The sequence below is a fragment of the Indicator indicator genome, chromosome 9 (assembly GCF_027791375.1).
Source record: "Indicator indicator isolate 239-I01 chromosome 9, UM_Iind_1.1, whole genome shotgun sequence".
Classification (NCBI taxonomy): domain Eukaryota; kingdom Metazoa; phylum Chordata; class Aves; order Piciformes; family Indicatoridae; genus Indicator; species Indicator indicator.
Window position 1 is genome coordinate 37,391,083 of NC_072018.1, and position 22,703 is coordinate 37,413,785.

The 22,703-nt window shown below is 51.7% G+C and overlaps 1 protein-coding gene across 1 annotated transcript in view; it reads left to right on the forward strand.

The window, feature by feature from the left end:
* The window catches only part of ASAP2 (ArfGAP with SH3 domain, ankyrin repeat and PH domain 2), a 69,488-nt gene that overhangs the window by 22,244 nt on the left and 24,541 nt on the right, over positions 1-22,703 (forward strand). Inside the window, exons 4-11 of the mRNA XM_054383391.1 lie at positions 5,903-5,977; positions 8,305-8,354; positions 10,114-10,243; positions 11,752-11,837; positions 13,538-13,613; positions 14,271-14,357; positions 20,771-20,874; positions 21,016-21,085. Of these exons, the coding sequence (XP_054239366.1) occupies positions 5,903-5,977; positions 8,305-8,354; positions 10,114-10,243; positions 11,752-11,837; positions 13,538-13,613; positions 14,271-14,357; positions 20,771-20,874; positions 21,016-21,085 (678 nt within the window). The remainder of the gene's footprint in view (positions 1-5,902; positions 5,978-8,304; positions 8,355-10,113; positions 10,244-11,751; positions 11,838-13,537; positions 13,614-14,270; positions 14,358-20,770; positions 20,875-21,015; positions 21,086-22,703) is intronic.

Consider the following 22,703-nt stretch of genomic DNA (forward strand, 5'->3'; position numbering starts at 1 on the left):
GATGCTGATGAAATACTGGAACAGGTTGCCCAGGGAGGCTGTGGCTGCCCCCTCCCTGGAGCTGTTCAAGGCTGGATGAGGCCTGGAGCAACCTGTGCTGGTGGGAGGTGTCCTTGCCCATGGCAGGGGGTTGGAACTGGATGAGCTTTGAGGTCCCTTCCAACCCAACCCATTCTGTGATTATTGAGGGGTGTGACAAGTCCTGGAGAGCAGCTGGAAATAGTCTGAGGTGGTGGTTTCTGTGTAGGCACAGCCATGGGTGGACAAGCTCCTTGCAGTCTGAGTGGTGAGGTGCCCAGTTCTGGATGCCTTAAGCACATTGGCAGTAAAAGCTCTCTCTGCTCTGCTGCTCCCTTGCAGTGCTGAACCTTGATTTGGTTGTAAATAATCTCCTCAAAACTGTGGCCAGGGCCATACAACCTGCAGCTGCTAAAAACCCATCCTGGGAGTTGCTCTTTGTAACCAGCCCTGTGCCTGGAGCTGCACAGGGCACTGAAGCCCCACAGCTGCAGGGAGGTGAGGGGATGTGTTCTGACTGGAGCAGATGCCAGAGCTCTTAACACTGGCAAAGCTCTAGGGCTACTGCCAAGCTTTGCTTTGTCAGAGGTTTTGCTTTTGTTTCCAGAAGCTGATGTGTTCTGTCAGCTCTGGGCCTGGCTGGCATGGAGAGTTGGAGCTCTAAAGTGCTTCTGCAAAAAGTTTTGCCTGAAACTTGTAAAGAAAAACTGAAGCTGTGCTGCTTGCTTCCATCTCTCATTGCTGGAATGGAAAAGATAACAGAGAACAGGAGGAAGGATCTTTGTTATAGAGTAACTCATTCATGCCCAGAATTTCCTTCTCAAGATGTAACAGGTCATAGAATCCTGGAATGGTTTAGGTTGGAAGGGACCTCAGACCTCATCTGCTCCAACCTCTCCACCATGCCCAGGGACACCTCTCAGCCAGACTCAGCTGCTCAAGGCTTCATCCAGCCTGGCCTTCAACACCCCCAGGCAGAAGGCAGCCATAGCCTCCCTGGGCAGCCTGTGCCAGAGTCTCAGCACCATCAGCTTCCTGAGCTGAGTTGTGTTGTTTCTGGGTTTCTGTGGTACACCTGGGTGAAGATTGACTTTAGGGTGAGAGCAAAGGAAGGAGCAGTCTCTAATTGACACTTGTAAAGCAGAAAGCAAGATGTAATAATCCCCCCTGAGTGGCACAGGTTCAGCTCCACTTGGAATCTTAGCTTTATTTCCTTGCCAAAAGGATGCTGATCCAGCTGGAAGGGATTCAAAAGACAGTCACAAAAATAATGGTCAGGGCTTGGACAGGTTGGCTGCTGAGGAAAGCTTAGGAGAATTGGAAGTGTCTGGCTTGCCTCACAGAGAACTGTGAGTGTGGAAGACAACCACAAAGACCTGCAGATAGCTGGAACCTCCCTGGGGCAATCTTAGATGGTGTCCAGAGAAGGCAAGAGCAGCTCCTCTCTGAGGTGTGTTAGCCTGGCTTGGCAGGGGTGCTGTGGGAGTTCTGCTCTGCCAAGGCTGCTGCAGCCTCAGCTCTTCCCTCCTGTGCCTTTCACTCTGTGCTTTCAAGGATGCTGTGGGGAATGCCTGTCCTTTGCCTTTGCACCTGCATGTCCCAAGAGAGGAGTTCCCAGCCTGCACTCTGGGTCTGAGTGGTGGCCCAGGCGCTGCTCCCAAGCAGTCCATGGGGGCAGCATTCACAGAATCCCAGAATTGCCTGCATTGGGAAAGCCTTTTAACTACCACATCAAGTTCAATCATGACAAGCCCTTGACTGAGCCATAGTCCCAAGCACCACATCTACAAGACCCTTAAATGTCTCCAGGGATGGGGACTCCCTGGGCAGCCTGTTCAGTACACTCAGTGCCAAGGCCTTTTGCTAGGCAGCAGAGCCAGCAGCTCCATCTGGGCACTTGGTGGTGTTCAGCTGCTGCTTTGCTGGGGTCACTTCTCCTCCAGCCTGCCTGGGCAGTGGGTGGTGTCCCACCTCAGCCACCCCTCCCTGGTGGGATGCAGGTTGTGCTCTGGGTCACACCACAGTGCTACAGAGGAGGCAGGGGATGGAAACAGCAGAAAGGTAGTGTTGTGGCCTTGGTGTGAGAAGGAGGCATGGTCAAAGATTCTGCTGCAAGTTGCCTCCTCCCTGGAGGTGTTCCAGGCCAGGCTGGATGAGGCCTTGAGCCACCAGGGCTGGTGGGAGGTGTCCCTGCCCACAGCAGGGGGGTGGAACTGAGTGACCTTTAAGGTCCCTTCCAACCCAGCCCATTCTGTGATTCTCTGAGGTCTTAATGTTAGATGATTTTCTGAACTCTTAGTGTTAGATGCTAAAAGCTTGAAGCTCTGACAGGCAAACTGTGTCTCATCTCTAGCAGATGTTGTGATTTCCACTTGCTCCCTGCTGCATTGGTTGCCTTTGTTCTGCTGCAGCTCACATTGCTGGGCAGTCTCTTGGAGGGTGTTAGATGCAGTAGCATTTGCTATAAGACATGAAAGGAACCTGCAGGGTTGTCAGCAGGCAGTGCTCTCACCACCTGTGCACACCTGAGGTCAGCACAGCACAGGGACTGCAGCTGGGGCTGAGTCTGGACAGCAGGAGGCCTGTGGAACACTGGTGGTCTGCCTGAGTGTTAGTTTAGATTGGAAATGTTTGAAGGACCTCTCTGTTTATCCCTGTGTGAAGTGTTTAGCTTCTGAAGCAGTGAAAGGGCTTTGGCTTGCTTTGGTTTGCATGTGGGAACTAAAAGCTGTTGGGATGCTGCAGGCAGCCCCAGCCAGAGCTCCTCTGGAGGAGTCCCATCAGTCACCAGCAGGGCTGGCACATGGAGAACCTCAGCCCTGGCTCCTGAAATCACCTGAGGGTCTCCTGTTCCCTCTGCAGACCTTGGCTGCCTGTTGCCTGTGCCTTCCCTGCTGGCAGCTCCAGCTTTATTTGTTGCTAGGTTTTCCCTCCTGCCATTTCTCCTTGGCCTTCTCTGAGCCTCCTCCAGCTTAGGAAGTTTTAATTTATTGCCCTGCCTCTGTCATCTCCTCCTGTTGGAAGCTGTCAGAGGAAAGCTGCCAGCCTGCTGAAGCTGCAGTGCTGAAAACCAGGTCAAGCTGTTTTTTTTCTTCTTTCCTTTGTTAAACACAAGGAGCTTGCTGGTGTTCCTCTGAGGCAGGCTGACTTGAATTGCTGCTGTGAAGTTTGCCTGCACCTTTGTGCATCTTACTGCTCAAAGAACATTTTTAAACCAGCAGCAGTCCCAGTGCAGAGGCAGCTGTGCACATCCTAACTCCCTGTGTGCACACAGGAGGAGCTGCAGCAAGTCCCTGCTTCTCTGTGTGGCAAAAACAGGTCTGAAAGCTCAGCCAGCTCAGATGAACTGCTCAAGAAAGCAGGGAAATAAGAGAGGAGTTAAGTCCAGATGGTGGCTGGACAGCAGTGGTGTTGTCCCAGGGCTCAGTGCTCAGCCAGCTCTCTTTAATGTCTTTATCAGTGACCTGAGTGAGGGGATTGAGGCCCCTCAGTGAGTTTGCAGATGGCACTGAGCTGGGAGGCAGTGGTGATCTGCTGGAGGGCAGGAAGGGTCTGCAGAGGGCTCTGGCCAGGCTGGATCCATGAGCTGAGGCCAATGGGATGAGGTCCAGCAAGGCCAAGTGCTGGGTCCTGAACGTGGGGTACAACAACCCCAGGAAGGCTCCAGGCTTCGGCCAGGGTGTCTGGAGGCTGCCCAGCAGAAAAGGACCTGGGGGTGCTGGGTGACAGCTGCTAAAGATGAGCCAGAGAGTGCCCAAGAAGGGCACCAGCAGCCTGGCCTGGAGCAGCAATGGTGTGGGCAGCAGGAGCAGGGCAGGGATTGTCCTCCTGGACTCACCACTGGTGAGCTTCAGTTTTGGAGCCCTCACTCCAAGAAGATCATTGAGCGGCTGGAGCAGGTCCAGAGAAGGGCAACAGAGGTGGGGAAGGGTCTGGAGAAGAGGGCTGGGGAGGAGCAGCTGAGGGAGCTGGGGGTGTTTGGTGTGGAGGAGGCTGAGGGAGACCTCATTGCTCTCTACAGCTCCTGAGAGGAAGCTGCAGCGAGGTGGGGGCTGGGCACTGCTCCTCAGTCTCAGGTGACAGAAGGAGAGGAAATTGCCTGGAATGGTGAAGAGGAAAAATGTCTTTGGTGCAAGAGTGGTGAGGGACTGGCCCAGGCTGCCCAGGGAGGTGGTGGAGTCCCCATGCCTGGAGGTGTTCCAGAACCCTGTGGCCATGGCACTTGGGGCTGTGGTTTGGTGGCCGTGGTGGGGTTGGGTTGATGTTGGACTGGATGCTCTTGGAGGCCTTTTCCAACCCTAACATCATTCTGGCCCTGGATATCCATTCTGGTTGTGCATCTCCATAGCTGCCCATATTCCATCTGTCTTCTCCTAGGTTTTGTTTTTTTTCCCTCAGTGTTGTGTGGTTTAAACCTTTTCCCTTCTCTCCCCTCTACCTGCAGCCTACAGTTCTGTTCACTGCAGCTTGCTCACGTTAGCAGGCAGCTGTTGTGCTACTGCTGAGACCTTCCCAGGTGGATGCTTTCCAGCACTTCCAGCCAAGCCTCTCTAGATGTTGCTCATTCACTTTTTATAGGAATTAAAATTTAACCCCCCACAGAGAGCTGAAATTTACCTTGTTAATTCTAAAGGGTTGGGATTAAGTCCTGCAGCTGTTGTGGGGGAGGAGATGTATGCTGGAGGAGGGGAAATGTGATTTGTGGGGAGAGCCTAAAAGCCCAGATGTTCTCTGGTTCTTCAGCCTTCCATGCAGAGGCAGCTGGTTAACATCCACCTGTGGTCATTTTCTCCTGGGTCGCAAGCTGAGGTTTGAGGCAGTGCAGCCAGGTGGTGTGCTGGGGCCCTGGGGGCTTTCTTTAGCTTAACAGCAACTGGAGATGGGACCAGTCAGGTCACCAAGTAACTACATGGTGATAGTCACAGAGTCCTAGAAAGGCTCAGGCTGGAAGGGACCTCAGATCTCATTTGCTCCAACCTCCTGCCATGCCAAGGGACACCTCTCAGCTAGACTCAGCTGCTCAAGGCCTCATCCAGCCTGGCCTTCAACACCTCCAGGCAGGAGGCAGCCACAGCCTCCCTGGGCAGCCTGTGCCAGAGTCTCACCACCCTGGGACTGAAGAACTTCTTCCTCAGCTCCAGTCTAACCCTGCTCTGCCTCAGCTTCAAACCATTCCCCCTTGGCCTGTCTCAGACACTCTCAGCAAAAGTCTCTCTGCAGCCTTCCTGCAGGATGCCTTCAGGTCCTGGCAGGCAGCTCTAAGGTGCCCCTGGAGCCTTCTCCTCTGCAGGGCTGCACACCCCCAGCTCCCTCAGCCTGTGCTCATAGCAGAGCTGCTCCATCCTTGGCTCATCCTTGTGGCTCTCTTCTGGACTTGCTCAGAGTACCACTGCTCTCCCTCCTTGACTTGCTCCAACAGTTCCATCTCCTTCTCCTGCTGGGGACACCAGAACTGGATTCAGTATTCAAATTGGGGTGTCCCAATAGGAACAGGGCTAAAGAGCCTGGGGTACAAACCAGGTGAGTTTCTGACACCTTCAGGTGTCATCACCTTCAGGTACCCAAGTGCAAAGAAATTCTGTGATTGTTTTGATACACACAGGCAAGTCAGGCAGTGACAGAGCAGCCCCTGCTGCAGGAGATGTTTATCAGCAGCAGTCATGCTGCAGGTTTCCTGCTGGCTGGGTTAGAGCATTTCCAGGGTCATTAACTCCTGGTGCCTCCATCTCTGAGCAGTGCCTGTGCTGAGGAACATCTTCAGCTGGCAGAGAAATGTATTGAAGGTTTCCCTATGAGCCTTGCTGGCTGTGGGCATGGAGCCAGTGTGTGTGTGTGTGCTGCATGAGAACCCCTGCAGTGCTCTGATGGCATCTTCTTCTTCCAGATTCAGAACATGAACAACATCATCACTTTTCCACTGGACAGTTTGCTGAAGGGAGATCTGAAGGGAGTGAAAGGGGTATGTTGATCTTGTTTCTATCCACACTTACCTTGGTGCAGGGCATACACTGAGCTAGGCTGATGGTCTGACTTGGGTGCTAAAGGAACCTCTTAGCCTAAACAAGACATGTAATCCTTTTTGGGTGCACTGAGCCATCCCTTCTCTGGGTGGTTTCACATGCAGCATGCTCCTGACCACAGACAGAAAATAAGATTAGAGAAGCTTTAGAGGCAGCCCTGAGAGTCATAGAGTCACAGAAGGGGTTGGGTTGGAAGGGACCTTAGAGATCATCCAGTTCCAGCCCCCTGCCATGGGCAGGGACACCTCCCACCAGCACAGGTTGCTCAAGGCCTCATCCAGCCTGGCCTTCAGCAGGTGTTCAAGCCTGGAAGGGGTCCTGAGGAGCCTACAAGAAAGCCAGGAAGGGACTTTTTATGAGGGCCTGTAGTAATACAAGGAGGGGGAATGGACTGAAGCTTGAGGAGGGGAGACAGACTGGAGATGAGGAAGAAACTCTTGAGAATGAGGGTGGTGAGACACTGGCACAGGTTGCCCAGGGAGGCTGTGTCTGTCCCCTCCCTGGAGGTGCTCAAGGCCAGGCTGGATGAGGCCTTGCTAAGCAGAGAAAGAGCTGTAAGAATTTAGCTCTTGGCTTTGCTGAGCAGGAGGATGGACTTTATTTGAAAGGGTTATTGTTGACACATTCAGCACTCACCTGTGGCTCTAGGGATTACTGAGGCAGGAGCAGAGGACTTTTCTTACCCCAGCAGAAATCCTTGTGCCCTGAGGATAGTTCCTATCTGAAATCCCAGCAGCTGAGGACTCCACTGCTGAAGTGTTTATAATAAATTTCAAAGCCTGTAGCCAGCAAACTTATTTGGCTTCCACTTCATTGACTACTGAGCAAACAGGAAGCAACTGGCGGCTATTGTTCTATGGCACTGAAGGGAGAAGAAAAATGTCCACAGACTAAAACTGGTCTCTGTAAATCCTGGAATCACAGAATTGTTTGGGCTGGAAAAGGCCTCTGAGATTACCCAGTCCAACCAGCAACCCAACCACACCATGGCCCCAAGTGCCATGGCCACAGGGTTCTGGAACTCCTCCAGGCATGGGGACTCCACCACTTCCCTGGGCAGCCTGTGCCAGTCCCTGACCACTCTTGGAGCAAGGAAATGTTTCCTCCTCTCCAACCTAACCCTCCCCTGGCACATTCCAGGCCATTTCCTCTCCTTCTAACACCTGATCCTAGGGAGCAGAGCCCAACCCCCACCTGGCTCCAGCCTCCTCTCAGGAGCTGTAGAGAGCAATGAGGTCTCCCCTCAGCCTCCTCTTCTCCACACCAAACCCCCCCAGCTCCCTCAGCTGCTCCTCCTCAGCCCTCTTCTCCAGACCCTTCCCCAGCTCTGTTGCCCTTCCCTGGACCTGCTCCAGCTCCTCAATGTCCTCCTTGCAGTGAGGGCTTCAAACCTGAACCCAGCACTCAAGCTGTGGCCTCCCCAGTGCCTCATGTGGTCCTACCCTACCCAGCTGCTCTCATCTCTCACCTTTGCTAGCCTTACAGAACCAAAATGAGCAGAAAATCAGGACTGAGGATAAAAGGATTATGTAGGAAGAGAGACTGATGGGCTCTGGGTTGCCTGCTTACCATAGGTCACTCCTCTTGCTCTTCTCTTTTGCAATGGCAGAATAAAGACCTTTATTGTAACAGTGTCTCCCCACCTTCCTGACTTGAGACAATCATCAGCTGCTGCTGTAGTGAATTTCAGAGTTGTTGAAACCAGGAGGTGACCTGGACAAATCAGTTCCTGAGCTGCTACTTGCAACGTGTTAAGATCTTTGTTTTATCCAAATTGGCTTCTTCTGAGGGGGAAAAAAAGAGAAGAATTTGGCCCATAAGTAATTAAATCCCCTGTCAGAATTCTTTCTGCTGAGCTGTGTGGCCTGCACTGCTCCCATTAAGGCAGTGGGATATGGATTTGAGCCTCAGTGGAGTGAATCAGAGCCTGAGCCAAGGCTGCAGCATAGCCTCAGGACAGCTGGAGCCATGGTGAGGAGCTGGCTGGTATGACTGACTGCATCATGTGCTGTGGGGATGACACCTGGGGGCACCTCCCCAGGATTTAATGGAGCTGTAAAAGGCGGAGTGAAGAGCATTCTGGAGGTGCTTTTAAAGCCATGGAGGTGTACAGGGTTGTTGGGATCACCAGAACTGCTTTTACACAGCCCTTAGGTGATGGGCAAGGAAAAGTGGAGCCCCTTGTAGCAGATGCTGCAAGTGGTGAAGATCCACAGTATTGGTCATGGCACTAACCAGCTCTGGTTTGTTCCTTTTCTCCTGGCAGGACCTGAAAAAGCCCTTTGATAAAGCTTGGAAGGACTATGAGACAAAAGTGTAAGTGTCTGAAATGTGTGTGTCAAAGGGAGGAGAACTGAAGTCTGTCAAAGTCATTGTTTGATGCCCAGGTCCCACATGGGACTCCCAAATGGGAGTCATAGAATCAAGTCATAGAGGCCTAGAATGGCTCAGGCTGGAAGGGACCTCAGAGCTCCTCTGCTCCAACCTCCCCACCATGCCCAGGGACACCTCTCAGCTAGACTCAGCAGCTCAAGGCCTCATCCAGCCTGGCCTTCAACACCCCCAGGCAGGAAACAACCACAGCCTCCCTGGGCAGCCTGTGCCAGTCCCTGACCACTCTTGCAGCAAAGAAATTGGCAGTAGGTGGGTAGGAGAGCAGGCTGATCCATGGGGAAACAGAACCTTCTGGAATCCAGGTTTGTTGAGGCCAGGGAAAGTTTTCAGAGAGTAGCTTCCCTCAAGAGTTCTGCTGGTGATGGGACACAATGGCTTGGCTGGATGGTGAGGCTGCTGGAGTTGTGCAGGGGGGCTGCTGGAGTTGTGCAGGGGGGCTGCTGGAGTTGTGCAGGGGGGCTGGCTGTGCTGTGCTGAGGGCACAGTGAGGCTTTTGGAGTGGCTGTTCAAAGTGTTCCCTGTGGGGATGTTGCAGGATGGGATTAATTCTAGTTTTCCCTTGCTGCTTGAGGTGTAAGAGGAGACAGTTCCTCATCCTTGAGCTAAATGCAGAAGCTGCTGTGGACTGGAAGTCCTCAGACCAGGAGGAGGTTCTCCCATGAGCTGTCAGGGCAATGTTAACATCAGGTCAAGAGAGCACTTGAGCCACGTCACCTTCTCGAGGCAGAGCTGAGAGACTCTTGACTGCCCAGGAGGAGCTGGGACAGTGCACCTGGCATTTGTTCCTCTCATCTGCTCCCTCGAGTCCTGTGCAGTGCTTCCTCTAGTTCCAAACCAGCTGAGCATTTCCTCAGGAAGCTCTTTCCAGCTTCCAAGTGATATAAGTGGCAAACTCCCAAGTCTTCCTCCCCAGAGCAGCCACCCTCATTGATAGCTTCTTTTTCCACCTCAGGCTTGTCTAGCTGGGCAGCAGCATCCTGAGCTGGAGGAGAGCTGCACCAAGTGCCAAGAGCTGTGTTCTGGGCAGCCACACTGCATGGCAGGCACTGCTTAGTCACTGCTGTGCTGCAGGAGAAGCTGCTTCCTGCAGGGCTCTTGGACACTGCTGCTGGAAGGTTGTAGGCAAGGAGGACAGCTGGCCTGGCAGACTGGCTGGGTGGCATTCCCAGTGCCAGCTGGCTTGGGAGCAAGGGGGGATGGCAACTGTGCTGTTGGCTGAGGAAGCCCTGTGCAGGGAGAGAGCATCCTTGACAGAGAGAAGAGGACTTGATGACAGCAAGGCTCAGTAAATCTGCTGACAGCACTGGACTCTGGAGCAGCATTTTGTCAGCCCAGATTAAACTTCCCCCTACCCTGTCAGCTCCAATTCTGAGTTGTTGTTATTATTTTTCTTTATATTCTCCAATACCAGAACTTGGTTGTCCCTCTCTCATTGAGGATCTTCTTCTGGAGTATCTGCCAGGCCATTCTCTTAACAGATGCCTGCCTTAGGTTCCAGCTCCTGTATGTCACTGCTGCTCTTTAGAGGTTGTCACTTTGCACGTGGAATGTCCTCTGGAGACGTGTCACAGGCAGAGCTGCAAGAGTCTGGCCCTGCATCTGCCCACAGGCTCTGGGAATCATCAGGTGTCCTGAGAGGCTGTGGATTTCTCACCTCACTCCCTGCTTCTTTGCCTTTTAGCACAAAGATAGAGAAGGAGAAGAAAGAGCACGCGAAGCTGCACGGCATGATCCGGACAGAAATCAGTGGAGCTGAAATTGCAGAGGAGATGGAGAAGGAGAGGAGGTTCTTCCAGTTACAGATGTGTGAGGTAAGATCCCCTGGGACATTCCTGCTGCTCTCTCTTTAAATTCCCAGCTGTGATCTTAAGAGGAAGATGCCAAGTTCTTAGTGGGCTGCCCTTGCCAAGCCTCAGTTTTTAATCCTGATGTGCTAACTTGGGAGAGAATTGAGATATTTTCTTATTTCACCTAAAAAAAAAAGTAGACTTTAGAATCAATAATGCAAAGCTCAGCTGAACACCAAGAGATGATCATAAATAAGCCTTTGCTCTGCTGCTTCACTGGAAGTTATTTTAAGCCCTAAATCGTTCTGTGACTTGTTCCCTGCCCGGACAGCTGCTGTTACTGCAAGGAGAGGCTCCAGTCTAGCACACTGCTGGGCTGGGGCTCCAAAGGAGAAGTGCTAAGGCTGGCACCCAGTTGCCTGTCAGGATGGTTCAGAAGGTTTCTGCCTTGAGATCTTTCTGGTTTTGTGAAGGGTTTGGCTGGGAATGGTTCAGGGCACATCATCCCAGGGCAGGGAATTCAGGCTGCTGTGTTTGTTCTTCCTGGGCATGAGCTCAGAACTCCCCCATGGGTGTTGCTCCTGGTTGTGGTCTGACAGAGCTCATCTGACTCCTGTGCTCCAAGAGCTTAGCAGCACTTCAGTGCCACTGCATCAATCCTAGAATGGCTCAGGTTGGAAGAGGCCTCAGAGCTCATCTGCTCCAACCTCTCAGGGCAGGGACACCTCTCAGCTAGACTCAGCTGCTCCAGGCCTCATCCAGCCTGGCCCTGAACACCCCCAGGGAAGAGGCAACCACAACTGCTCCTTTGCTTGGAGTTGCTATCTAAGCAGAGGTTAAAAACTGTCTCATTTCATGGTAGTTAAGGGACTCCTGGAAATACTTGGTGAATATTCCTTCTGTCTGCATGGCTGCCCTCTGGTGGTGCGGCATTGAAGTGAGGAGCTGGCACTTAATGTGGTCTTGGGTTGTGCCTAATGGCAAAGGACACTAGGGACACTTTGGGGCTTGACATCAGAAATCTCTTGCTGAGCTAGAACTTACTGCAGTTCTCACTGTGGGTAAGGAACTGCTAATGATAAAATCAGAGGGCAGATTGAAAAGAGGTTCAAATAATCCCTCACTTCTCTGAGTCAACTGTTCTGCCTCCCTGGCATCCCTGCTTTCCTCCTCTGTGGCATCTCTTTAGCAGTGACTTTAACTAGGGAGGGAGATAGCTAGATGGGCTGATAGGGTTCAGATGTGTTCTATATTTAGGGTTCTACATTTACTACCAAACGCCTTTCTGTGCTTCCTTTACCAAAGGCCATGAAGGATTCTTTGTGAACTATCCCCACAGGGCATCAATAATTAGTGGTGGCAACAATTGCTTGTGTGTGGTTAACCCTTGAAGCCACTGCCTGGTACATTGGAAGTCTCCAACTCCTAAATCTTGCTGAAATAAACTGAGGATAAAATGTTCCAAAGTCCTTTAAGCAGTAGTAATTAATTCCTATTGGGCACTAATAGTGAATTGTCTTTTGTTTTAACAGTACCTTCTGAAAGTCAATGAAATCAAGATCAAGAAAGGAGTGGACTTGCTTCAGAACCTGATCAAGTACTTCCATGCTCAGTGCAAGTAAGTTTTGGGTTTCCTTATAGCACACTAATTGCAGCAAGCTTGGGGCTTCAACCTCTGCTATAATTCCATTTTTCCAACTTTTTCCAAGTGAATCCCAGCTCCAACTGTTCTCACTGATGGCTTCTTACAAATGGCTTTTGGCATGGCTTAGTCATGCCTTGGGGTCCTGTATTCCAAAACATGTCATCAGGTTGAGCTTATCCCAGAGGATCTGACTGTCCCAAAGGAGCAGCTCTGGGGAGAAGGACCTGGCAGTCCTGGTGGGCAGCAGGGTGACCATGAGCCAGCAGTGTGCTCTTGGGGCCAAGAAGGCCAATGGCATCCAGGGGTACATCAAGAAGAGTGTGGCCAGGAAGAGCAGGGCAAGGAAGGTTCTCCTCCCCTTCTACTCTGTCCTGAGGTGAGGCCACATCTGGAGTATTGTGTCCAATTCTGGGCTACCTGATTCAAGAGGGACAAGGATCAGCTGGAGAGGGGACAGCAAAGGGCAACAGAGCTGCTGATGGCCTGGAGCAGCTCTGTGGTGAGGAGAGGCTGAGAGCCCTGGGGCTGGATAGTCTGCAGCAGAGCAGCCTGAGGGGGATCTGATCAATGCTGATCAATACCTCAAGGGTGGGTGTCAGGAGGATGGCACCAGGCTGTGTTCAGTGGTGCCCAGGGACAGGACAAGGGGTAAGGGGCACAGAGTGGAGCAGCAGAAGTTCTTCTGAACAGGAGGAGGAACTTCTGTGATTGAAGGGTGTGAGAGCCCTGGAGCAGGCTGTCCAGAGAGGTGGTAGAGTCTCCATCTCTGGAGTCATTCCAGCCCCACCTGGCTGTGTTCTGTGTGCCCTCTGCCCTGGCAGGGGGTTGGACTGGCTGATCTCCAGAGTTCCCTTCCAACCCTCCCATTCTGTCAGTGCTGCACAGTAATTTGGCATATTGGATAAACTGCTCCTGAAGCAGAGCTCTTCATCTGCTCTGTAAGTGGTCCATGAGCTGTGAGGAGCTGCTTTGAGTGATCTAGCAGTGGTCTAAATCAATGCTGTGCTCAAGAAAAGTAATTTGCACAAGCAATGGGATGTCAGCTGCACTACTCAGCATGGTGTCAGAACTGGGACTCCAGAAGGTCACAAATTATTTCACATGTTGCAGAGCCTTTGCTCTTCTACAATGAACCTTGCTTGTTCTGGGCCCTCAGAAAACAAGAGGAGAACCTTGGATCTGAGAGTGGTGGAATACTGGTACAGGCTGCCAGGGATGTGGCTGAGGCCCTGTTGTGGAGGCATTCAAGATCAGTCTCAGTGTGGCCCTGGGCAGCCTGCTCTAGCTGGAGGTGTTCCTGCTGCCTGCAGGGGGTTGGCCAAGATGCCCTTGGAGGGTCCCTTCCAACCTGATGCTTGGAAGCTGTGAGATGAGAATAAGGAAAACTTAACCTGGCAGTGGCTTGTGGGAGTTCTGCATCCAATTGGGAATTCTGAATATTCAAAATCTCCAAAGTAAAGTATTCTTCCCAAGCAAACATTACCAGTCAAGAGGTGGATCAGCCAGAGATGCATCAGAAAAAGGATCCTGTTGTGAGATTTGGGGCATGGTATGATCATGATGTGCACCTTCCTCCTGGCAGCTTTCTCAACAGCAGATGCAAAGCCAATTTAATTGCAGCTTGCTTTTTGGTTTTGTTGTTTTTTCTTTTCTTTTTTTTTTTTCTCTTGAAGTTTCTTTCAGGATGGGTTAAAAGCAGTTGAAAGCCTCAAGCCTTCGATCGAGATGCTCTCCACAGACCTTTATACAGTGAGTAGCAACCTTGACACTGCTGCTGGACACTTGGGCTCCTGTGGGCACAGCTGGGCTGGCTAATGTGGTGGAGGTTCCATCAGCACTCATCCAGCCTGGCCTTGAGCACCCCCAGGCAGGAGGCAGCTACAGCCTCCCTGGGCAGCCTGTGCCAGAGTCTCACCACCCTGGGACTGAAGATCTTCTTCCTCAGCTCCAGTCTAACCCTGCTCTGCCTCAGCTCCAAACCATTCCCCCTTGGCCTGTCTCAGACACCCTCAGGAGAAGTCTCTCTGCAGCCTTCTTGCAGGATCCCTTCAGGTCCTGTTTCAGTTTCCTATCCACAAGCCCTAGCTTCATGTCAGGACCCTGCTGAGTGATTTTTTAGGAAAACAACCTGAGCTCTGAAATGTTTAGGAGCTAACATCTGGTTCCAAATGGAGCAGAGGGGAGCCAGAGCAGTGAGGTGACATCAGGATCTCACCCTAGCCACATCTTCAGCTTTCTGGAGCTCCAGAGGCAGCTAAAGCACTCAGGTTGCCTTTTCTCTTTGTGTTTTCATTCTGGCTGAAGCCTCCTCAGAAGGCTGCCCCCATTAAGTAGCAAGTGTGGAAGCAGTGTGTTGGAAAGCAGCAGTCATGGTATTTTTAACCTGAGTGTTTGTCTTCATTCCAGATTAAACAAGCACAGGATGAGGAGAGGAGGCAATTAACACAGCTCAGAGACATTTTGAAGGCAGCACTCCAGGTTGATCAGAAAGAGGTGAGCGTGAAACTGGGTTGAGCTGGGAGAAGCTTCTTGCTTCTCAGCTAAGTGTTTGGAGGAGAGTTAGTTGTCTCCCAGCTCAGTGCCTTTGCTCACTCAGCTGTGCTGTGGTGCTGATATTGATTCTGACAAAGGCAGGGCTTCTCCAGACTGGATTCTCACTGACAATAAGAGATTTGCTGCAAGGGAGTTTGGGTTTGTTACCAGCATGGCCAAGTACTGGAGCTGGTGCCCTGGCTGTGGACTGCCAGGCAGTGGCTGTTACTGACAATCATCTCCCTCACTGAAGATCTATTGCTAATAATCAATGGCTGTGGTTGGATGGTGGCTGTCTGCCTTCAGCTGAGGATGGAAGACTTTTGGCAGCTTCAAGGAGACCCCAGGAATGCAGCCTTGGCCCACAGTAACCTTCCAAGCTGCACAAGGGTTGTGTCCAGCTGAGACTGCACATCCCCAGACCCCTCCTGTCATCATCTGTTGAGTGACAATGAAGTTGGCTGCTCTGCTGCAAGGTGGCAGCCCTCAGGTGTGCCAGCGCTGAGTGGGTTTGGCCAGCTAAGCACCCAGGAGGTTTTGACTTCTGGTGCTCTGGAGTCTTTGTGGTAGGCAGCCCCTGATATAGAAGGCAGCATCTTCTCTGCAGTGCAGCCCTAGCTGTTGGCTCAGCTGTTGTTTCAGACTGCTAGGTGCTTCTTTCTCAGCCAAATCAGTGCCAGGCAGCTTCCTTTGTGTGGCTGCTGGGCCAACAGGAGGGGAGGGCTGAGCCCCCCTGCCCTCCCTGTAGCCTCTCCTGCTCAGAGTGCTCACAATGGAACTGCTCAGTCTGCAGAGCTCAGGCCTCCTTCACCTCTTCTTGCTCTCATCTGCCCATAAGGGCTCTGCTGGCTCCTGGCTCTTGCTGCTGGCCAGCTGGTTGGTGGTGAGCAACCTACTGTGGTGCCAGATGTCCCTGCCCATGGCCTGGGGTTGGACTGTGTGATCGTCAAAGGTCCCTTCCAACCCAGCCATTCACCCACTCCAACAGCCTTGAACTGGCCCCAAGCTCCTTCCTGTCCCTGGTGATCCTCAGCATCTCCAGGGTCCTTGATGTCCCCAAGCTCCTTGCTGTTCTTGATCACCCTCAGTGTCCCCAAGGTCCCTGATGTCCATCATGTCCCCAGTGCCCCCCCATGTCCCTCAGTGTCCTCAATGTCCACAAGGCCCTTGGTGTCCCTCATGTTCCCCCCATGTCCCTGATGTCCTCCATGTCCTTGAAGTCCCCAGGCTTCTTGATGTTCTTGATGGCCCTCAGCATCCTCCAGACTGACTTTGAGGTGCTGATTGTTGCCCATAGCAGTCTGTGATGTGCTGTTTGCAGCACACCTTGCAGGCACTCTCTTGGGTCCTGCCTGCTCTTTAGGACTCCCTGAGGGCTGCATTCACTGAAAAATGGCAAGTTTGAGCCCTGCAGAGTGCAAATGCTCATGGGAAGGGTGGCTGCTTTGGGGTCACTATTGACTGCCTGTTCTCAGGAAGGAGTCTTTGCTGTTCAAGGTGTGCCAGCTGGCTCCTTGTGTTGGCCAGGACTTGGTTCAGGGGAGGCCACAGCTCAGAATGGCTCAGCTTGGAAGGGATCTCAGAGCTCATCTGCTCCAACCTCCTGCCATGCCCAGGGACACCTCTCAGCCAGACTCAGCTGCTCAAGGTCTCATCCAGCCTGGCCTTCAACATCCCCAGGCAGGAGGCAGCCACAGCCTCCCTGGGCAGCCTGTGCCAGAGTCTCACCACCCTGGGACTGAAGAACTTCTTCCTCAGTTCCACTCTAACCCTGCTCTGCCTCAGCTTCAAACCATTCCCCCTTGGCCTGTCTCAGACACCCTCAGGAGAAGTCTCTGCAGCCTTCCTGCAGGATCCCTTCAGGTCCTGGCAGACAGCTCTAAGGTGCCCCTGAAGCCTTCTCCTCTGCAGGCTGCACACCCCCAGCTCCCTCAGCCTGTACTCACAGCAGAGCTGCTCCAGCCCTTGGCTCATCTTTGTGGCCTCCTCTGGCCTCTCTCCACAGCTCTGTGTCCTTCTCCTGCTGGGGACAGCAGAGCTGGAGGCAGGATTGGAGATGGGGTCTCATGGAAGATGAAGGCTAATGAAAGCAGCTGGGTTTGCTGGGCAGGCTTCCATGCTCTGTGTATTCCTCCCCCATGCTGCTGTTAAGTGTCTGTGGGAGATGTGAGCCCTTGCCCAGCCTGATCAGTGTCACAGCCCCCAGGACTTGATCATGGGACTGTTCTTGGTGCATCTGAAGAGCCAGGGGTCAGAGATGCTTGGGGTGCCATCCATTAGCTGCCAGCTGAGCTGGAGCTGTTCCCCTGCACAGCATGAGCTGGACTAGCATGAGTTGTCTGGGGGTTTTTTAGTCATCAGTGGGATGCCAAAGCAATGCTGGTGGAATTTCTTGCTGAAGCCACTAACCTGACTCTTGTTGCACTGTCATTTCCTGTTCTGTAACTGCTTTCTTTTTCCTTCCTGAAATGCATTTACCTTTTGTGACCCAAGTCTAGGAGAGTAAGTGTTGCTCTGTTTTACTGACAATAGTTGGCATGATTTCCACTCCCATGTCAAGAAACTGGATTTTTCCTGTTGGTGTGAAAAGACTGGCTCTTTGTTTTTTTGGGTTTTTTTTGGGTCCTTTTCTCTTGTATTACCAAAACCAAACTCAAAACCCCTCCAAACAAAAGGAGCTATCAAACTGTCCATGGGAAAGAAAATTGCTGCCAAACAAATTGGGGATTTCCTTTGCACTCTCCCTTGGGAATCAAATCCAGTTGCTTGATTTTTTTGATGTTCTTGCAAGACTTTGTGTATTTTTAGTTAAAATGGACTTCATGGGTGCAATAGCAGAACCTTGACAAGCTGTCTCTTGTGTTTTAAACCAAAAAGAGACACCAGCACTGCTGGTGAGCCTCTTCTTGTGGTGCCTGTAGAGATGATTTCCTCCTTTACAGAACTTTCCTGAAGCTGGTTGGTATTGGCAGCTCCTTTGCAGTGTCACTGTGTGCACACCTCTGTCATTTGTATTTTGCAGCCTTGGATTTTTCAAACTGTCAGGCTCCTACAAGGTTCGAAGTCAACTTTAGAGTGGCATTGCCTTCATTCCCCTCTTCTCTGTGTGCTCTCTGAGGGTGGCCTTGCTGTAGTGTTGAGATTTGCTCCTGCTGCTTCTCCATAGAACCAAAGAATGGTTTGGGTTGGAAAAGGCCTCTGAGATCCTCCAGTCCAACCTTCAACCCAACCCCACCAAGGCCACCAAACCATGGCCCCAAGTGCCATGGCCACAGGTTTCTGGAACACCTCCAGGGATGGGCACTGCACCACCTCCTGTGCCAGTCCCTGACCACTCTTTCCTGTGTTGTTTTTGCCCCTCTGATGAGGCTCTTGTCCCTGAGCCTACTCTCTGTGATTTGTGCTCCTGGTGTGTGCAAGATGCAAACCAGGAATGAGGGAAGGTGCTTTGGGGAGCTAGAGCTGCCTGGAAGGGTGTCAATTGTGCTGGCCACTTGTGGAGTGCCATCCCATGGCTTAGGAACTAGCTCAGAGCCATGAGCTTGTGGTGGGATTGTGAGCTCTAGGCAAGAGGTTGGACTTGATCTCAAAGGTCTCCTCCAGCCTCAGCAGTTCCATGGTTCTATGAACTTGCTCTGGACAACAGTCCCCTGGCAATCACATTGGGCACTCTTGGCTTGGATGTGGCCTGGACCAGGGAATCCTATCTCTGGAGGCATTCAAGGTCAGGCTTGAAGGGGCCCTGAGCAATCTGATCTCATAGGGGATGCCCTGCTTCAGGCAGGGGGGTTGGACTAGGTGGCCTTTGGAGGGCCCTTCCAACCCAGGGCATTCTATGGTTCTTTGATTTAAAATTGAAATCTCCTTGCCTGGTCCTAAAGTCATCCCTGGAGACACTTAAGGTCAAACTTGATGGAGCTGTGACCAGCCTGCTCTAGTTGGGGATGTCCCTGCTGACTGCAGGATGACCTTTGAGGGTCCCTTCCAACCCAACCCATTCTGTGGTCCTGCTCCTGAACTAGGGTTAGTTTTCTTCCAGCTGCTGTTGCTGGTACTGAATGTGTGGAAATCCACATCAGCCCCACAGCCTCCTCCCTGATTGAGGCAGGCAGGTGGAGTTCTGGCTCCCCAGTTTGGCCAGAGACTGCAGCTGAGAGGCAGAAGCAAATGATGCACAAAAGGCAGCAGCATCTCTAGTGCTGGGGCTGCTGCTGTGGGCAGGTACTGGAGGTCATCTGAAATCTCTCTTAATTGAGGATGTGGAGAAGTGGAATTAATTTCCTGTGACCTTCCTGAATTCCTTTCCTGAGTGATAGGGGGCAGGGATCAAGGCATGGCTGGGACACTATGGGCAGTGTCAGGTCCCATTTTCTCCAGAAGGCAGTGAGTGTGCAGCAGCTCTTCAGCAGTGCTGGGAATGCTTCTGAGGTGTTGGTCTGGGTTTGTGGTGGGCAGCCAGGGATGGTGTGAGCAGACTGGGTTGAAGCTGAAAGGATGCTCTGCCAGGCGTGGACACACAAGTTGTGGTGTCCCTTTAAAAGTCCCAGTTGGGGCTGTTCAGCCTGGAGTAGAGAAGGCTGCAGGGAGACCTTAGAGCAGCCTTCTAGTACCTGAAGGGCTCCAGGAGAGCTGGGGAGAGAGTTTGGACAAGGGCTGGGAGTGCCAGGATGAGGGACAATGGCTTTGAGCTGGGGAGGGAAGATTGAGACTGGAGATGAGGAAGAAATTCTTGGCAGTGAGGGTGGGGAGAGACTGGCACAGGTTGCCCAGGGAGGCTGTGGATGTCACTTCCCTGGAGGTGTTGAAGGCCAGGCTGGATGGGACCTGGAGCAAGCTGGGCTGGTGGAGCTAGGTGATTTCCAGGATCCCTTCCAGTCCAAGCCATTCTGTGATTCAGCGAATCCAGGAATGTTGTAGCTACCTCTCCCTGTTTCCTACCCCTCCTACTGAGTGGCAGGGCAGGGGACATGGGCAGTTTCTGCTGGAAAGGAACCCCAAGGGCTGCTGCAGCCTGCCTTCAGCTCAGCTCATAGTGCTCAGGGTTCTGGAGTCAGGATGAGCCTGGAGCTGTGGAGCCCTGAGTGCTCTGGGCAGGGCTGCATGTGGCAGCTCTGTCCCTACCATCAGATTTCAGAGCTGCCATGAGTGGGCACTGAGCCTGGCTAGCTCTGGCTGCATTGGTAGCTGTGGTAGCAGAGTGTGGTGCTGGAGCTTGTGCAGGAGCAGCATTCCATGGGAGCTGGAGCTCAGCCCAAGGGTTATAGCCCTGCTTATGCCCAGAGAAGTCTCCTGCTCAGGCTAGGAAAGCCTGTGAAGCTCCTTGTCCTTAGAGAGAAGCCATCTGACCTCAGGCTGCTCAGATCCCTGGGTGTTTGACTTCAGCAGCTGCCTGCTCTGGAAGCCCCAGAGGATGTCTCTTGTGATTGCACTCCCACTGTGGCTGAGACACTCCTAGTGAAAGGGGGGTTTGTACCAACTTAGGAGGCTTCTCTCTTAATAGCTCTGAAGTTTTATGGTTAGAACAGCTCAGTGATTCCAGTCAGCTGCTTTGGGAGGGCTTTTTCCTTGCTGTGATTGTTTTGGCTGCCACAGATCAGAGATGTGTTGTGTCCATGGAGCAGAGAGAGCAGGGACCAAGGAATCTGGTGGGAGTGTTTGTTGTATTGCAGAGTCCATCCCATCATGGTGCTGCTGCTGACACTGCAGGGCACTTCAGATCCTTCCTCAGCAGCTTTCTGTGTTTAATGGAGGTGGACTTTGGGAAGGTGGACTTTGGGAGGCATGGATCTTGCCTCTGGGTAGTTTTGAGAGCAGTGGGAAAGGTTTAGTTAATCCTTTGTGACTTCCTATCCCAGAATTCTGCTTTGCTCAAGATGTTTGGCGTTAAATCATTCTTCTGCTGGAAATAACTTCTCAGTTTTCCTGTATGGCTCCTGAGCTGCCTTTCCAGGTCTCCTCTGCTTTTCAAAGAGCTGCTTGATTCAGTTTCCACAGGGAAAAGCACTTCTTCAAACTGATGTAATTTTTTCACAGTGGAATCAGAGGTAATGATGATCTGTGGTGTTTGTGTGTGCAGGGCTTGGGAAGCCAGCCTGCTGCTCTTTAATGTGGGGGTTCAACCCTCAGCTATTAACAGAGCTAAACAGGAGCAAGTGGGAGGATTTTGGCAGGTGCTGCTAATGGCTACTTCTGAAAGACTTTTTTTGCCCTCTGGAAAAAAAAATGGATCTTATTTTCTCTCTGAGGAGGAAAATACACTGGATTTGGCCTGTAGGGTTAGAGCAGGGAGGGAAATCTCTAAAGCTGCGGAATCGGGGGGATGTTTTGGTTGCAGCTGGGGGCTGCATCCCCAACTGCTGCTCTGTGTGTTGCAGGATTCCCAGATCCGCCAGAGCACAGCCTACAGCTTACATCAGCCTCAGGGAAACAAGGAGCATGGCACTGAGAGGAGTGGCAGCCTCTACAAGAAGAGTGATGGGTGAGTACCACTCAGCCCAAAATCTACCCAAAAAACCCCAAACCCAGACCCTAAGAGCTGAAGCAATGGAATATTAACTGTGCTAAAAACTCAATCACTTGTTGTGTTTTGTTTTTTCTTTTTTCCTTCCTCTTAACCCAGGATCAGAAAAGTGTGGCAGAAAAGGAAGTGCTCAGTTAAAAATGGTTTTCTTACGATTTCCCATGGTACAGTAAGTATTTGTTTACAGTCTTCTCTGTGCATGGTTGCTAACACAGCCAGGCAAGCTCTGCTGCTCTATATTTATCAGCTGGACTTAGCTGGATTCCTTCTGCTGAACAGGATGGACACTTGCTGGTTTTTAAGGCAGTCCTTCAGAAGCATATCAGGACAGAGCTAAAAATACAAAATATTTTATATCTCTATACAAACCCACACTGGTGTAGTGCTCAGAGAGAAAAGGAAAAGGCTTTTTGAATGACTCAGTTGATACAAACTGCTCACATCTTACCAGACTCCCTAAACCCATCAATTCTAACTTGGTTTGTTGGGCAAGATCTGGTTGAGCACTGAGTCCTCATTTCATATTATATCTAAGAAGCTACTAAACACTTGAGTGCCAAAAGGCAGCTGGAACAAGAGCAGGCTCCAGCCAGGAGCCAGCAGAGGGTTTGTTGGGCTTTGCTTTGCTCTTTTGTTGTTTGTCTTTACAAGAGGAGGCAGAAACATCACTCAGGGAAATAAATATGGACAGGGCACACCCACAGCAGTCTGGGAGCTGTGAGCTGAGAACAAGCTGAGAGAGAAAAAGAGGTTTTTAATCAGGTTTGGGATGGGAGAGCTCTGGGGGTGGGACTTGCTGAATTCTGTGCAATTGGGTTTGTTTTCCTTGTGTTTAGAGGAAGAGACTCTGCTTGTGCACAGGGGAGAGAAACACAGGCTCCCAGACTGCCAGGAAGGGACTTTGACAAGGGCTGGGACTGATGGGAGAAGAAGGAATGGCTTGAAGCTTGAGGAGGGGAGATTGAGACTGGAGATGAGGAAGAAATTCTGTGCAGTGAGGGTAGGGAGAAATTGGAACAGGTTGCCCAGGGAGGCTGTGGCTGTCCCCTCCCTGGAGGTGTCCCAGGCCAGGCTGGATGAGGCCTTGAGCATCCTGTGTTGGTGGGAGATGTCCCTGCCCATGGCAGGGGGTTGGAGCTGGGTGAGCTTTGAGGTCCCTTCCAACCTAACCCCATTCTATCAGTCTGTGAGGGATAGGTTAAACAACTTCTTGTATTCACAAGACAAAGTGAGGGAAGGCTGAAGCTGTTCTTTGCCCCAGACTTAGCTGTTCTGTGGTGCTATGTGCTGCAGGCAGCTTGCCTGGGGCCAGAGCTGTGGGGGAAACTCAGCTCTGAAGGCAACTTCTACCAGAGGGGCAAGGGGCAGAAAGTTTGAAGTCCCTGTAGCTCTGCTACCAGTATTTGAAACACATTAACAAACCTTTCATGTTTATACTTAAATTTCTGCTTTAGTTCTTAAAGTTTCCACTTAAACTTCACTCCCGTCTTTTGGCCCTTTGAACACTTGGCTGTAGAATGGGAAAGCAAAAGCAGGCCCAAAACTTCTGTTTCTTTTTTTTATGGTGCTTTCTCAAAACTTCTGAAGAAGTTCCTTAAGGCAAAAATCAGCTCCATGGCAGCATTTCCCATTCCTGGTCTGATAAACAGCCCTGGTTCTGAACTCTTCTGTTCTTCATCCTGTTATGCCCTGTTGCTATGGCTACAAGCTGACCCTGGCAGCAAAAGTTAATCAAACTCTGGTTTGTGCCTCTAACCACAAGCTGTTGCCTCCCAAATCCATAGAAT